Source organism: Alexandromys fortis, unplaced genomic scaffold (genome assembly GCF_014885135.2).
Source record: "Alexandromys fortis isolate MF-2015 unplaced genomic scaffold, M_Fortis_MF-2015_v1.1 scaffold_1, whole genome shotgun sequence".
Classification (NCBI taxonomy): Eukaryota; Metazoa; Chordata; class Mammalia; order Rodentia; family Cricetidae; genus Alexandromys; species Alexandromys fortis.
The window spans coordinates 39841884-39855338 of record NW_026067927.1 but is presented as its reverse complement, the minus strand read 5'-3'; the positions used below and the strand labels follow the sequence as shown (position 1 = coordinate 39855338).

Genomic DNA, 13455 nt, shown 5'->3' with positions numbered 1-13455 from the left:
TACAATAGAACTAAAATTGGTATTGCGAAAAAATGGGTGTTGGTGTGATAGCTATGATGGTAATGTTTTGGAGGATTGTTGTGGCATTTGGAAGCTTTTCCCTCACAAGCCATTGTGTGCTCAGAGCTTAAAGTACAGTTTGGTGTATTCTATTAATTTTGTGCAAGTTCAGAGTAAGACACAAATGTTCATTGCTGTGATTCTCCTGGCTCTGCCAGTGTGTGAAGCGAGGTGGGAAAAGATGACAACACAGTGTGAATATCGTGTGTAGGAAGAAACACACCATACCATGTGGCTGTGACTTTAGATTCCACACGTGTAAGGAAGAAAAATTGGGTAATTTATAAACCATGTTGTGTCAGTGGGAATGATGTAATGCATGTGAGATCAAAGTCTGGCACCAGTAACTCTGGTAAGAGCTAGGCATCATGAGCAAGCTACAGGCAGGGCTCTAAGCAGCTCAGATATGAGCCTAGCCCAGGATATATCTGAAATATGCTAGTGAGTTAAATCCAAGCTGGTGCTGATGTGCTAGGAAGGCAGCCCCAGCTGTGAGCCCTGATAGTACAAAGCTAATGCCCAATGAAAGGATAAAAAATAATGGAACTACGGGAATGGGTGTAGGATGATATGACTGTCCTCCAAAGACAAGAATTCTCTAGCCTATGTGTTGATGCCCATTTTAGAGAGGACTAAAGATTCCATGCAGGGCCCTGACCTCAGTGACCACTGACTTTCAGATTGTAGTTAGGCCTACGGAGACTTCCTGCCATCCACAGCCAATGACTAAGCTCAGAAGGATCTCCTGGACCTCTGTCAGCGCCACCCTCAGGCTGTCACAGGAGAAGGACTTCACAGCACAGGTGGGTCAAGCCTGAAATCGTTAAAAGTATCCTCGTTGAAGATTTTCCTCCCGTAGAACCCACCAGCAGGAGGTGTTTCCTGCTTGGAGAAATATCTGTTTACCATTTATATTGGTATCATATTACATGTAACATTTGTATGAATGTACTGAATATATTCAAAAGACAAATCCTGTGTGGACATCCTAAATGCCCAATGTCTTACAGTCCATACACTCCAGCACTCTGCAGAAAGATGGGTCGTTTTGGTGCCTGAGCATCGACCTTGGTGCCAAGAAACAGATTCTTTGGCCCTTAGTGGTCAGAAATTCAGATTAGATAAATTCAGGATTTATCTAAGGCAGGAGCTACCCATGAATGAAGCCTTGTCACAATTTTAATAGGTGGAGGATGTTCCTTGTGGCTTATTCAAGGACAAATATTACACGGAGGCATTTCTCTGCTGAGTTACTTTTCTCTGGTTCTTAACTGACAAAGTACATTTCAACAAGGAAGATATAGAAGTGAAAGAGTGTAAGGAAGTTAGAAACAAGACAGAGAAAGAGAGTATAGGTTCTCCTTACGTCTATCAGGAGGCCCTTGGGTAGATGTGACACAGGATTAGACTATTTTGGCCCAAGGCTTCCTTTCCTGTTGACCAGCTCTTTCCCTCTGATTCTATCTATCTCTTAGGGCTCAGAGAGCATCTGACTCAAGGTTCAGAAACAACTGTTACTGGGACACACAGTGATGGACGTTCATCTGTACATCTTTCCAAGCTAGGGTTCACTGTAACTGCCTGATTCGAGGTCACTCAAGTATATGTATGTATTCTGGACATTTTGTCCCCACAGGTAACAGATTCTGCCAAAGAGGATCTTAGTTGCATATGCTAAAGTTTGAAAAATGGATCTATATATTTGGAAGGTAGCAAAATAAAGAGCAGATGTTTTTAGAGATCAACAAGGTAATTAATACTGTAGCATGAATTTAGTTATCTATGCTTAGCTAGCTAGAGCTTTGTGGGCTTTGCTGTGAGCAGCTTCTACTGGTGCAGGGGAGGAAGGAGTTCCTGTCATTTCTTCCTGCTCAGTGACATCAGTTGTTCGTTCATGAGTGTCTTTAAAAGGTGAGTGTGCTAATATAATTTAAGTAGCCAACCTGATATTACAGAGTGTTACCAACCTGCTTCTAGCCTCAGAAAAGACAGATACACGTGTCTCCCTTATCACTGATGAATGATATTGAAGGTCAGAAGGACTGGGGTGTCTCAGACACAGAGAGAATAGGATAAGCCATCTTTCTACCCAGTATTTACAGGATCTACAAGACATAGGAAAAAATATCATTGAATTGAAAAATATATTTAAAAAATTACAGGAATCTGTAATGAAGAGCAGGTGTGTTACCAAAGGATAGAGGAATCCTTACTAGATATCCAACATGACAGGTTTAGTTAGTGGGCATTGGCCCATTTCTCAGGGAAGAAGCAGAGGGGGCATGGGATATATGTGGAGCAGTTTGTTTAATGACAAGGAATATTCATTTCACCCATAGGTCAAGAAGACTAGAAAGTCAAGGACACTTGTGTTTAATCCCAGCTCCACGGGAGAACTTTGGATCCCACCGGAGAGCACATGGTGTGAAAGGGGCAAGGTCACACATTCAACTTCCTTCCTTGTTTGCTATTTTGTGTTCTTCCCAATAACCTCTTCGTATTTCTCAGTTAATCCTATTAAAAAAATCAGTATCAGTGAACTGCAAAGTCCACCTTCAAGGAATTATGCATTTATATCCTTACATTGAAACTTCCATTTTTTTTTCCATTTTGATTTGATTTTCAGATTTTGTGTAATTTGGGTCAGGGTGGGATTCCCCTCTGTATGCTATGAATGTGTTTTATTACCATTGGTTATTTAAAAAGCTGTTGGCCAATGGTTTAGTAGAGTAAAGGCATGTGAGAAATTCAAACAGAGATATAGAAAGAAAATAGGTGGAATCAGAGAGACACCATGTGGCTGCCAAAGGAGACAGATGCCAGGCCCTTACCAGTAAGCCACAACCTCGTGCTAATACACAGATTAATAGAAATGGGTTAATTTAAGATGTAAGAGTTAGTTAATAAGAAACCTGAGGTAATAGGCCAAACAGTGTTGTAATTAATATAGTTTCAGTGTGATTATTAGGGTCTGGGTGGCCAGGAAACTTATGAACAATCTCCAACTACAAGTTTACAGGAACTAGTTAGTACCAAATGAAGCACTCAAGTCCATCACACAAAGAATCAACCTCCAGGGCCAATGATTTCCTGTATTTGTGTTCAGAGAACTCATTAGAGTTCTAATGGGAAATTTTGTTTGTCATTGATGAGGGGAAAGTTCCTACTGAGGCAGGAACCATTGTCTCATTAAGGGAGACACTCTATGCTACCATTGTACTTGGTCTCTATCAACAAAATCATCACTCTGTGTTTTGTGTTCAGTCAGCGTCATTCTTATAGTTAGTTAGACCCTATAAATGTTATCAGAACACTGCCCATTAGGATGGCACTGTATCTGATGCTTCACATGAAATAAGGAAGTCATGGACCTCCACAGATAAGGGGCCTTATAAATTCCTTTATATGAATAAGAAACACAGAACTGGTGACTGTGGGTCTACGCCTACTCAAATCACACTTACTAGAATAAACACAGTAATGCTCTGAAGAGAATGGATATACATATATAAAATATGGGTGGATAGATGAAAGTGCCAGACCTGTTGTATATGAATTTTCAGTCATTCTGTGGGAACACAGACTCCAGTAGGACTGGTAGAAACAAGTATGGCTGCTTCTTTAAGAATCACTCATATGACCTAACCTGCTCTCTGGACAGCATGGATAAATGACAACTGTTATTAAGGAGACTTTAAGTGCACAAATATTCTAGACACTGTGCATATCAGTCTAAATTCATGACAAATTAATATCAGTTAAAGACTATATAAATGAAATATATATTCATATTAAAAATATTTTACATATAAAAAGAGGTGTTGATAAATGCCTCAGTATTTTTGTTTTCAAATTATTAAATCCAATGGAAAAAAATCAATACATATAATGAAATATTGCATCATTTTAATTTTATGTAGGTAGCTTATAATGTTATAGCAAGATATTCATGAGATAATAGCTTTCATCTCAGAGTGAATATTCCAATGATTTTTGTCATATTTGAAAGGTTATATATACTTCCACTGATGATATCTGGATGCACAATATTTCCACTCATTTTAAAGATGCCTCATATTTTTCTCCACAATCCTTCTATGTCCATTTTCATAATCTGTATCTTACCTTATTGATTTTTGTGTTCTCAAAATCATGATTAGAGAAAATCACCCTTGGAGTCTTGTTCTGATCAGCGGAGGACAAGATGAAGATATTTGTAATGAAGATAAAGGTGCATATAAACCGTCATGGGCTTGCTCCAGGAGGAGGCAAGCCCCATTGGTGATGCCGTGGCACATGTACCATCATTGTGCTGATCCAGGAGGAGGCAAGCCCCATTGGTGAGAACGTGACATGTGTACTGTCACGGGGCTGCTCCAGCAGGAGGCGAGCCCCATTGGTGAGGACGTGATACATGTACCGTCATGGGGCTGCTCCAGCAGGAGGCAAGCCTCACTGGTGGAGGATGTGACAGTCAAGGAAATTAAAACATTGATGGAAATTATTCCTGATACGTTGTTTTGGTGGGGGTAAGGGATGTAATATGAACAACACTGAAATGACCCGTCCTATCCTAAGCAATTTACACATATTCCTCTTGTTGTTTCATAACAACTCTATGGCAGTGGTTCACAGCCTTCAGTGGATGTCAGGATAGTCCTAGAGTCTACAGCAAATATCAGTGACTGTCACAACATGCACAGGACCTAGAGCTCAACCAGACAAAATCCCAGCATGAAAAAAAGAAAATATGCAAAAAAGCCCCATTGCTAGTCAAGAAGTTGTTCACAAGTAATAGCTGATTGGAGAGTGGGAATCAGATTTCTCTAATGGCATGGCACTGGGTGGATCACACACAGTCTAAGGCAGGCTGCATGCTCAGGAGTAGCTGGCCAACATTAATCAGACTCTATGTTTTTAGTGGCCTTACTTGCCTTTCACTGAGTGAGAAAAAGAAAATGAAATTGCATTGGTAGATAGAAAGAGGGACCTGGGCGGAGCTAGGCAGTGGGAAAGATTGTGATAAAAAATTATACTCTGTGATACTCACAGAGAATGAATTAAAAAATAAATAAGGAAGTCTGAAAAGTGAAACAAGCAGAAGCTAAGCAGAGCACAAAGGACAGTGGGTAAAACGCAAGAGCTGATGCCTCTTACTGGTGCTTTTCAATTTCTCTAAAAAAAAAATGTTGTGACTAAAAATTATTCTTCACTATCTGTTCTACGTTTAGCAATTTCTTAGGTAGTGTACAGTACAGAGTAAACAGGAATCGTATATATCTTCCCTGATCTGAGGAAGCCACCAAATGCAAGAATCAATGGATAGACCAAATAAGGTGACTTTATATATACCATGAGAGATTATTGAACCTGAGAATTTGAAAACAATGAGATGGTAATTATTTGGGGGGTAATATATCTCTTGATGGTTCCACTTTTAATACTGGTGCCATGGAAACTACGTTTCATCAGGACTCTTATGAGGAAAAACATTCAGCCAAAAGCAGTAGCTGAATATCTACACTGACAAAAAGAAATGGTGCGTGCTAAGGTAGAGAGAGGGAGGGAGAGAAGAGGATTAGTGTTAAGTGTCCAGAGCTACTGTAAAGAGGAAATCCTTCTGGATATCTTTTTGTGGTGTTTATTAAACAATGTGTGTGCCCCTAAGGCCACCAGGATGTGTCCTGAAAATGATAAACATAGGAACTTCCAGTTGTGTGTTACCACAATGAAGAGTGATAGGCAAGATGGCACTGCTAGATTGCCATTCAATTTAACCTCCAGGAGAAAAGCCAAGTTTCATGAGACCCCTCACAGCACGCTCATTCATACTCCCTCTTATGGCTCAGCCTTGAACATCACTTTCCTCATTGCGGGTCACTGTCTCCTAAAGATTCTTGTGAGATCCAACTGTGTTGCACACTGACACACAGAGCCAGAGCATCCCGGGGTCTGTGTTCTCACAGCATCCAACCATAGCTATGGACTAAACACAAAACAGATTGCATCAACTAACCTTACACCGGGGATGGCAACTAAAGGCTCCCATTCTCAACGGGGAAAGTACTACACCACACAGCTTTTCCAGAAGCACAGTCAGCAAGCAATATGTCAGACATGATGTGATCCAAGGCCTATAGGATGGCTATCTGACTTCCTTTGACAAGATCAAGAATTTCAGATCCCTGCTAACAACTGAGACACCCCAGGCTCAACCTTCCAGCATCAGGCTGAAATCATATCTCAGGAAGAACCTAAATCCCAGTGCCTGGAGGCCTTATCCAATCATCAACACAGCCAATCAGTGTACGGTATGATTGAGGGGTGGGGCCAACTGTTCACATACTTGGGAATAAAGCCTGAGTGAGGTGTCCTGGGTCCTCAGAAACCTCTGAGGAGTTGAGTCTGCGGGTGGACTGAAGCAGAAGAATTAACCACAGGTGAGGCTCTGTCTGTGCCAAGGCAGAATGGGAAATGATTCTGGAGGGGAGCCTTGAGAGACTCCATGGAGAATCAGGCAGAACCCAAAGAAGGAGAACATATTCTAAGGCTCAGCATCCTACTGTGTGTAGGTAGAGGGAAAGGGGTGGAAAAGGCATAGAAGAATCCAGGCCTTTTGGCTCCCTGGTCCAGGTTTGTATAGGTTCCCTGTAAGTAGAAGTCTGGGTCTGTCCACAGAGAGTGCTAGAAGTTACCATGCAAGCCAGTAGCCTGGGTGATAGAGATTGTTTCTTGCCTATAATCTTTGGGTAAATTGGTTCTCACTCGACCTGTACAGATGTGGTAGAATGATGCATGGCCCCATCCAGGTCCTATGGGAAGTATTGCTTTAGAGACCCAGAAAGTCCTGAACCAGAAATCTCACTGTAGGTTTGTTCCTGTACTTCACTTCACTTATGGATCTGGTTTCCTCCAGTTTTCTCTTGTGACGCCATTCTCACTGAGGAAGTGTGTGGGGAGTTTGCTTGCATGGTTCCAATTGTAGGATAAAAAGAATAGTACCTATGATTCTTCCCACATTTGAGGGAGATTTTTTTGAGACAGGGTTTCACTGTGTAGTCCTGGCTGTCCTGGAACTTACTCTGTATACCAGGCTGGCCTCAAACTCACAGAGATCCACATGGCTCTTCTTCCTGAGTGCTGGAATTAAAGGTATATGCCACTTTTAATTTAAAAGACAACTGCCTGGCCTTTCCCATATCTATATACAAGACATTTCACAAAATTTTCATTCAAGAAGAAAGGGTACAAGGCAAGCCCAGCACCCAGTGAGTATTAGAAAGGGATATGATGCTATGTGGTCCCAGTTCTTGGGTTCACCTTGAAAATTGGATCCAATACCACATAATACAAGTTTTGCTCGGTATAAATCTTATGTCAGTGATATACCAAGTACATGACTGCTTTTTTTGCTTCTGGTCCTCAGTGTCCTCAGAAAAAAATAAATATCTTTCTTAAATAATGAGATATAGTACACCTGAAGTTTTTATTGCTAGAATTCTGGACTCTTCATTTTGCATTGGTTCTAATTACTACAAGTGGTTGATTTATTTCATACATTACCCTAAGCACTTTCAACAGCCTTTCAAAAATTATTTGAAAGAATGGGTCAAAGAATATTATTGATCATAGATAGATTATTTTCTTAGGAAGGAGTAAGAAGACTTTTAAAAAATGTTGGTGTGCTCACATATTCATTTGTTTTCCCACTCCAGGTCTTAGGGACATGACTCCAGCTATATTCCTGACAATCTTATGCTTGGGAGTGGCCTCAGCTGCTCCAGCGCTTGATCTCAGTTTGGATGATGAATGGCAAGAATGGAAGACGAAATATGAAAAATCATACAGTAGTCTGGTTGGTAAACTGGAAATTGTCCAGAAGAACCCCAGGATGAATTGACATTGCTGTTGAAAGTGTCTAGGCACATTAGAAATCATAGACCTCATCCTTCCCTGAAAAATTATATAATCACAATTCTTGTGAGCACAGGGTGGCCAAATTCTCTTTTCCTCCATATGTGCCGAATGTGTGACTGTTGTGTCTGTAGTTCCTTCTCATTGACCTCTGTTCACCTACAACAGCAAGTCCACTCGGTCAGATTTTTCCAGGGTTTAGTTATAAAGAACTGTCATTAATTATGCTCACTTCTAGGAAGAAGAAGCACAGAAGAGAGCAGTATGGGAAGAAAATATGAAGATTATCAAAATGCATAATGGGGAGAATGGCCTGGGGAAGAACGGCTTCACCATGGAAATGAACGCCTTTGGTGACATGGTGAGTGTGACATGCATTGCTGCCCACAGTGTTTTCTTCAGTTCTTTACATGGGGTCTTTTTTGTTTCGTTTTTTCATATGTTGTTCCGCTTGTTTGTTTTTGCTTTGTTTTTTATTATTTCTATTTTTCTTGAAGACCCATAAAGAATACAGAAAAATGATGACTGATATTCCAGTTCCAGCTGCCATGTATGAGGAAAGTGACCAAGGAGGTCTTAGCGATTTCCCCAAATTTAAGGACTGGAGAAGGGAAGGCTATGTGACTCCTGTACGGAACCAGGTAAGACATCAGCCCATGCCTGTATTCTTAAACCACTTTTAAGACAACATACGTGATGTCTGTGGGTATATTAAATATGGAGCAATGTGCAGTTTGTTCTTTCTTTTATGAAAGCTTCATACACTTATACAACAGTTATTTATCCTAGAAATTCACCACACACACTCTTTTTACAACTATTGTCCTCTACTGTGTCTGTTTCTGGAATTTATTTCTTCTTTTGTTGTTGTTGATAACCCATAAAACCAGTAGGTTTTGCTCAAATGTCCATGTGTGTGTAGCCATTGACCAGGACATGTGTTAGCTACAAGTAGTCATGTTCTCTAGGAGAGTACCATCCCTCCCTAGGCATCTATTAACTACTAGTACATCGTTTTCATAATATATTACCTGTCTATGTCATTGCCGGGGTTGGTCTTTGTTTGTGTATTGACAATTTCACTTCCCTGTTCAGGGTGACTGCGGTTCTTGCTGGGCTTTTGCTGCAGCTGGTGCCATAGAAGGACAGATGTTCTGGAGAACTGGCAACCTGACCCCTCTAAGTGTGCAGAACCTACTGGACTGTTCTAAACCTCAAGGCAATGATGGCTGCCAAGATGGTACTGCATACAAAGCCTTCCAATATGTTCTCCGCAATAAAGGTCTCGAGGCTGAGGCAACCTATCCATACGAGGGAAGAGTAAGTGGACTTTTTATACCACTATCATTTCAGCCAGCTTCAGACAAGGGACAACTGCAGAAATAATCCATGGTCTTCAGAACTCATGTTGGAAGGTAGACTCAATGTACACCAGCAGCGGTCTCATGAGAGCATCAGTTCTTTCCACAAGTTTCTAATGTGATGGTTTCCATGTAGCTGTTCCTGTGCTATGCACACAGAGAGTATGCAAACTCTTCCACATGTAATGGAGGTTTCTTACAGACATAAAGACCTATGAGGTTTTATTAAAGATATGGTAGCTGATTTTCAGTTCCAAATCTCCCAGTAGTATTTCATTCCTGGGATGATTTATAACAGTCCAGACATGGGGATGCTCAGTCGCAAAGTGCAGAGTTGTGTTCTGATGCATGTTCCTTAAAAGAGGTGTGTGAAAATAACTTAGTCTCTTACCCTTTATCTTTTAAGGATGGACCCTGCAGGTACAATCCTAAGAATTCTAAAGCTTATATCACAGAACTTGTGACCCTCCCACCACATGAAAAGTACCTACTGGTGGCTGTAGCGTCTATAGGACCCGTCTCTGCTGCAATTGATGCTTCCCATGATTCTTTCAGGTTCTACAGTGGAGGTAAGTGTAGTTCCCTCTAGATAAGAAAAAAGAAACGTGACGTGGCCATGCCAGGTTCATGAAAGGCTGTTAATCTAGAAAATTGTGTGTGACTTTGGGTTTTTAATCTTTCCTCCCCACACAATAATACTGAGCTCCATCATCAGCAGATAGGACCCTTTCATGCAAGTAAGTGCTTCATATTTCAAAAAAAATCATTTAGCTATTTTTAAACTAACCTCAATTTGGTGGGTGTTTTAGGTTTTTGTGGAGACTGTTTTTCTGAAATCAAATTATTAATAAGCCTCTTGATTTAAGTAATTTCTATTCAGTGAGTTTTAATTTACATGAGCTTCTAGCATAGAAATTAAAGATTATAATTAGCCATCTTAGAGGCACCTAGGCAATTGTTTATCAAAAATCTGTGCTTATTTTGTTTTTTCAGTTTTCTGTAAAACTATATATATATAGTATATATGCATATTTACATATATCTGTATATATGTATGTATGTATTCTCAGTAACAAGTCAGTCAACTCATGTCTGTCTGTAGTTTACATCGTTCCTGGGGTCTTTGAAAATGACTCCCTACTGTTGGTGGCTGTGGTCACTGTCGGGTGTCCTGTGCATCTCACATCAGTTTCTCTGTTTTTTCCCAGGCATTTATCACGAGCCAAACTGCAGCAGTTACGTAACGAATCATGGAGTTCTGGTGGTTGGCTATGGATTTGAGGGAAATGAAACAGATGGTAATAACTACTGGCTGATCAAGAACAGGTATCAATTGCCATAAGAAAATCTATATTTGAAATTCTAGTATTGGAGAGACAATTCAGTGATTAAGAGCACTAGGTGCCCTTCCAAAAGAATTTCAAAGGGATTATCTCTTAAAGTCAGTGTTTAAGTACACAACCTAGAAAACTTTGTCCCACTTAGGTCAAACAAAATCTGTTTTATTTTACTATGTACATATGTGAGGTATATGTACATGCATGTCTGCATGTGTAAGAGCACCTGTTTATGCACATGTGTAGAGGCCTGATGCCAACATCAGTTCTTTCTCAATCACTATCCAAGTTCTGCACTGAGTCAGTGCCCCTCACTGATCAAGGAGTTCACTGTCTAGTCTGGCTAGCCACTCGTTCTAGTATGTCCTGTGTCCTCTGAGCTCCCATAATGTTTTATCATAACATTTCCGTACCATCAGTGGTTTCTTGGGTGTCAATGTTATTTTGTGCATTGTTTTGTCTAAAATCGGACACATTTATTAGGCTTGAACTACCCTTCCTCTGCTGCTGTCTTCCCTGTCCTGTATGAGGTGCCTCCTGGTACTCAGGGGTAGACCCTCAACTTTTCCTGATCCTTCTGTTAGGTTGGCCTCTTGTCAGTTACTATAAGAAATCAATCATGCATTGATAAATGAAACATGTGTTTCCTTCCAGCTGGGGAGAAAATTGGGGCATAAATGGCTACATGAAGATTGCCAAAGATCGCAACAACCACTGTTCAATTGCTTCACACGCCAGCTTCCCCAATATATTCTGAACTCCTGGTGGCCGTAAGGGAGGACTTGGCAGAGACAGCATTCAATGGAGTGCTTTCCACTTCCCAGTGACCAGCCTTCGCTGAGTGTGTTCAACAGTTGAGTTCCTGAAGAGGTCCATTGCACTGTGAATTCTGGGACCTGCTCACTCTATCTCAAAAGGGCAACTTTGTGCCTGATGGGTCTTTATGACACTTGCAGCAACTTGACTTTCACTTTTAATGGTTATACAAATGGTGTCTTTAAAAATAATGAATTCAAATATAGTTTCTAGCATCTCTCTGTTTTGTGAAATGATTTCCTTTTTGTGATCAAACATGGAATTTATCTAGATGACAACATTGAGTGTGCTGGTGGCATTCTAGGAGAAAGAGAAAGTGGCTCTTTTGTGATGGCCTTTATTCCATTTGGGTTATGGTCTGCTTACAGGGTTTTATACACTAGCAACCATTTTCCAAAAGACTTTATAAACATTTCTGGATTTGATATTTTTAACCAACATTAATTTACCATTATGTTCTCTGTGAAGTGTGATGGCACAATGTACTGCCCGACTGAATTGAATGGAGCTGTGACTCTCCCTTGTCCAGCACCTCAACCCTGTACTAGATTCCCAGTTACTGTGCCAGAGACATTAAGGTCACCACGCCTGCACTTACAGGATTGTGGTTCAGGTGACACTTCCAGAATCTTCAGTTCTTCAACATACAAGAGTAACAAGAGAGGTTTTCAATACAGTCCATCACAGACATTGCCCTATTCTATTACGAGTTACTGAGCTTATTGCCTGATGCACTGACCTTTACCTTAGCCATGCAAGTATGGAAAATAGTGTATGTATGTCTGTACATATGTATATTCACATATATTCATATACAACTTTGTATACAGGTCTCAAACAGTGAGTGCTATTCTTACCCTATACCCTAGTGGACAGTGAAACACTGGCCTATGCAGATTTATCCCAGTTTCTCACAGCCAGTGTCTTCCATAACCCTTTATTGGAATTAAAATTAATTAAAAGTTGTAGTGGCAAATGTGTTTTCTAAATTGTTTTGCTTTTGAATTTCATTTAAACCTTTTATATAACTGAGTATTTGTCCTTTTGGGAATACATATTGAATTCATTTTACATCTACAATATGCACTGAATTGACACAATCAGTGTAATTGCTGTTGAAGCATACTCAAAATATACTCAAAGTATTTTATGTGTCTTCAAAACCTTCCTGTAGACATCTGGAAGTTTCTAGTGACTAGCAGTACAGGTGGCTAGACTACTCTCCCTTTGCTTGGATTTACCAAACATCATCCACCTTATCCTTGTCTTCCCTTCCCCTTTACTCCCAAAGTTTCAGTGAATCTTTTTCAGGCCCTATTTGACTCTCTTCTTCTAAACATCTGGTCTTTTTTATCTTGAGTGAAAATAGTGAAGTTTTATTGTTGCTGGGATTGCATGCATAAGACTTGCAGAAGATCCAGCCAGCCAAGATCCCAATGTGGATGGGAGAGGCTCCAATAAATTTCCACCCCTATCCAAGTAGCTATTGACCATTGATGGTTTATGTTGAACGGGGGAATCACATTTGTTCAGAGAAGTGAGCTCTGAGAGGCTATCTACACTCCACATGCAATAAGTGAACCCAGTGGGTAATAGAAACCTTTAAAAATTAAGTATAACAGATGAAGTTTGGAAGAAAAGGAACTAAGGAAGATGTGAAAGGATGGGAAAGTAAGAAATGATTGAGCCAATTTGATCAAAACACATCACATGCATGTATAGAAAGAGAATCTTTAAACAGAAACTTTTAAAATATGAAAAATCAGTGAATCCAAAATTCATTCTTTTAAAAATAAATTTGGTAAATCTTTAGACAAATTAAATAGAATGAGAGAAGACTCAAATTAATAAAATTGAAAACAAAACAGGAGACATTACAGCAAATATATAAAACCCAGAACAATCATAAGCACATATTTTTAAAATCTCTATTTTATTAAATGAAAAAATACAAAAAATGAATAAAT

General features: G+C 40.0%; 1 protein-coding gene across 1 annotated transcript; it reads left to right on the top strand.

The window, feature by feature from the left end:
* The first annotated feature begins 6411 nt into the window (after positions 1–6411).
* LOC126502966 (cathepsin J-like) lies at positions 6412–12410 on the top strand. The gene is made up of 8 exons (XM_050144382.1): positions 6412–6500; positions 7776–7915; positions 8213–8335; positions 8472–8615; positions 9070–9294; positions 9742–9904; positions 10544–10661; positions 11327–12410. Exons 2-8 carry the CDS (start codon positions 7787–7789, stop codon positions 11427–11429), a joined length of 1005 nt encoding a protein of 334 aa, XP_050000339.1. The 5' UTR covers positions 6412–6500; positions 7776–7786; the 3' UTR covers positions 11430–12410.
* The last annotated feature ends 1045 nt before the right edge of the window (positions 12411–13455 follow it).

Bases quoted from the DNA above. Each gene is read 5' to 3' on its own strand.
- LOC126502966 (XM_050144382.1), top strand. From the start codon at position 7,787: ATGACTCCAGCTATATTCCTGACAATCTTATGCTTGGGAGTGGCCTCA. The intron at 8,336-8,471 runs GTGAGTGTGACA...TTTTTCTTGAAG, and splicing joins TGAACGCCTTTGGTGACATG to ACCCATAAAGAATACAGAAA. The intron at 10,662-11,326 runs GTATCAATTGCC...GTTTCCTTCCAG, and splicing joins TACTGGCTGATCAAGAACAG to CTGGGGAGAAAATTGGGGCA.